General features: G+C 49.9%; 1 protein-coding gene across 1 annotated transcript in view; it reads right to left on the minus strand.

The window, feature by feature from the left end:
- Positions 1-2500, minus strand: part of LOC134087022 (cilia- and flagella-associated protein 74-like) — a 32370-nt gene that overhangs the window by 17912 nt on the left and 11958 nt on the right. Inside the window, exons 10-12 of the mRNA XM_062540221.1 lie at positions 2414-2500; positions 1688-1904; positions 937-1095 (exon numbers count right to left, since the gene is read on the minus strand). The exon at positions 2414-2500 is cut by the window's right edge and continues 71 nt beyond it. Coding sequence (XP_062396205.1) covers positions 937-1095; positions 1688-1904; positions 2414-2500 — 463 coding nt within the window. The remainder of the gene's footprint in view (positions 1-936; positions 1096-1687; positions 1905-2413) is intronic.

Genomic DNA, 2500 nt, shown 5'->3' on the forward strand with positions numbered 1-2500 from the left:
AAGAGATGCATTGTGTGTCTGTCTGTGTGTGTGTGTGTGTGTGTGTGTGCTTGTGTGCGTGCTTGCGTGTGTGTGTGTGTGTCTCTTGTGGTCCGAGCTCCTCGGCTCATCTGTCACTTCCTGTGTGGCTCTCCTGCCCAACTGCATGAACTTCAAGGGACTAACTGGGCGAGAGGATGATTAGATGTGATATGGGTGTGTGTGTGTGTGTGAGTGTGTGTGAGTGTGTGTGTGTGTAAGTGTGGTGTGTCTGTCTGTGTGAGATTGTGTGTATCTGTGTGTGTGTGTGTGTGTGTGTGTGTGTGTGTGTGCGTCTGTGTGTGTGTGTGTGTGTTTGAGCAGTGTTGCGCATGAATGCATTAACGAGCGTGGTCATTGAACAAGCTAATTTCTCTGTAAATGATGAACTGAATATAACACAGTTGCAGTAGTTGTTGTTTTTGTTGTCACTGTTGACTCACTGCTTCCTCCTAACCTGGCTACTTCCTGGACCACACTACCCATGATGCCTTGCGCATCTCACACAAACCCACCAGCTACAGGCTATTTCACTGCGCATTCAAAAGTTTAGAGAAGTTCACCTGTAAAGGCTATAGTGGATTTTAGGCTCATCCGGAAATTTCACACAAAAGCCGAATATCCCTGACTTTTTGTGAGTAGTGTATTTTACACTTCCTGGTAGCCAACATAACTGTGTGCGTGTCCATGACTAGGTGGAAGTGCAAGTGATGGGGAGGCGGAGAATAAGAGGTGAACTAGAACCTTAACTAGCTCCAGCTGGAAATCACAAACTTGTTCATGTCAGTCTTTCAGAACTGAGCTTTGCACTCTTGTGAAACTATGTGTGTGTGTGTGTGTGTGTGTGTGTGTGTGTGTGTGTGTGTGTGTGTGTGTGTGCTTAAGTATTTAAGTGTCCGTTGGTCCTGCTGTAGTTACCCCAGTCTCTATCAGACTCTCGTCCGACCCACTCTCATCTTCCTCGTCTTCCTCTTCCTCTCCAGTAGAACCCGCCCCTTCCTCCTCTGAGGATTCGTCTGATGAGGTGTCACTCATCCCTCGGGGCTGATTTCTCTGTGGCTGTGGGGAGGGCGTCGCCTGTCACCATGACGATGAGAGAAGAGAGCAGCAGTTAGAGCTCACACACACTCAACAACACACTCTCAACGACACACTCAGCCACACACACACACACACACACACACACACACACACACGTTTACAGGTGTGTGCTTCTGTGCTCTGAGTTTACAGAGGTCTATTTCTGTGCTAATGTCAGATTGATCTTACAGTTGTGTGTGTGTGAGGGTGTGTATTCTGATGACAGGTTGATCTTACAGGTGTATGTGTGTGTGTGTATCCTGATGATATATTGATCTTACTGGTGTATGTGTGTGTGTGTGTGTGTGTGTGTGTGTGTGTATATACTGATGATATGTTGATCTTACAGGTGTGTGTTCCTCTGCTTCTGGGATGGCTGGCTCCAGCTTGTGTGTGTGTGTGTGTGTGTGTGTGTACAGTACACATGTCTGTGTTGATCTTACAGGTGTGTGTTCCTCTGCCTCTGGGATGGCTGGCTCCAGCTTGTGTGTGTGTGTGTGTGTGTTAGTGAGTGTGTGTGTGTGTGTGTGTGTGTGTGTGTGTGTGTGTGTGTGTGTGTATACAGTACACATGTGTGTGTTGATCTTACAGGTGTGTGTTCCTCTGCCTCTGGGATGGCTGGCTCCAGCTTGTGCAGGATCTTCTCCACGGTCTTCCTGTTGGCCGCGACCCTGTGTGCTCCTCTGGGCGGGGCCAATGGGAGGGGCGGGGCCTGATGATGCTTGCGCTTCTCCATAAGCTCCTCCTCCTGCAGTAGTTTGGAGACTATCTCCATCCTCCGAACCCTCTGCTTGTCCTCCAACTCCCTGCCCACCACACACACACACACACACACACACACACACACACACACACACACAGACACACACACACACACACACACACACACACACACACACACACACAGACAAACACAGACAACCATATCATATCATAGAGCCATATAGATGTAGAGCAGCAGGGGGGAGAGTAGCACGTATAGGGGGTAGAGGTGATCAGGGCATATGTACAGTATAGGGGGTAGCTGTATGTATAGATTAGGGGTAGAGCTGTATGGGGGCATATGTATAGACGGTGGCAGCGTGAGGGGGACCCACTGGCTCCTACGCTGCTGGTGTAGTGCCCGGGTGGCATATATATAGGAGGCATATGTATGTATGTATATGGGGCATATGTATATACAATACTGTATGTATGGGGGCATATAAATAGGGGGACCCACTGGTTCCTGCGCTGCTGGTCGGTGAGTACCCGCTGCTGGTGTAGTGCCCGGGTGGCATATGTATATATGTATAGGGTGTATAGGGGGACCCACTGGTTCCTGCGCTGCTGGTCGGTGAGTACCCGCTGCTGGTGAAGTGCCCGCGTGGCGTTGCCCCCCTCCACCTGCAGCGCCTCCGTC

The sequence above is a fragment of the Sardina pilchardus genome, chromosome 7 (assembly GCF_963854185.1).
Source record: "Sardina pilchardus chromosome 7, fSarPil1.1, whole genome shotgun sequence".
NCBI classification, from domain to species: Eukaryota; Metazoa; Chordata; class Actinopteri; order Clupeiformes; family Clupeidae; genus Sardina; species Sardina pilchardus.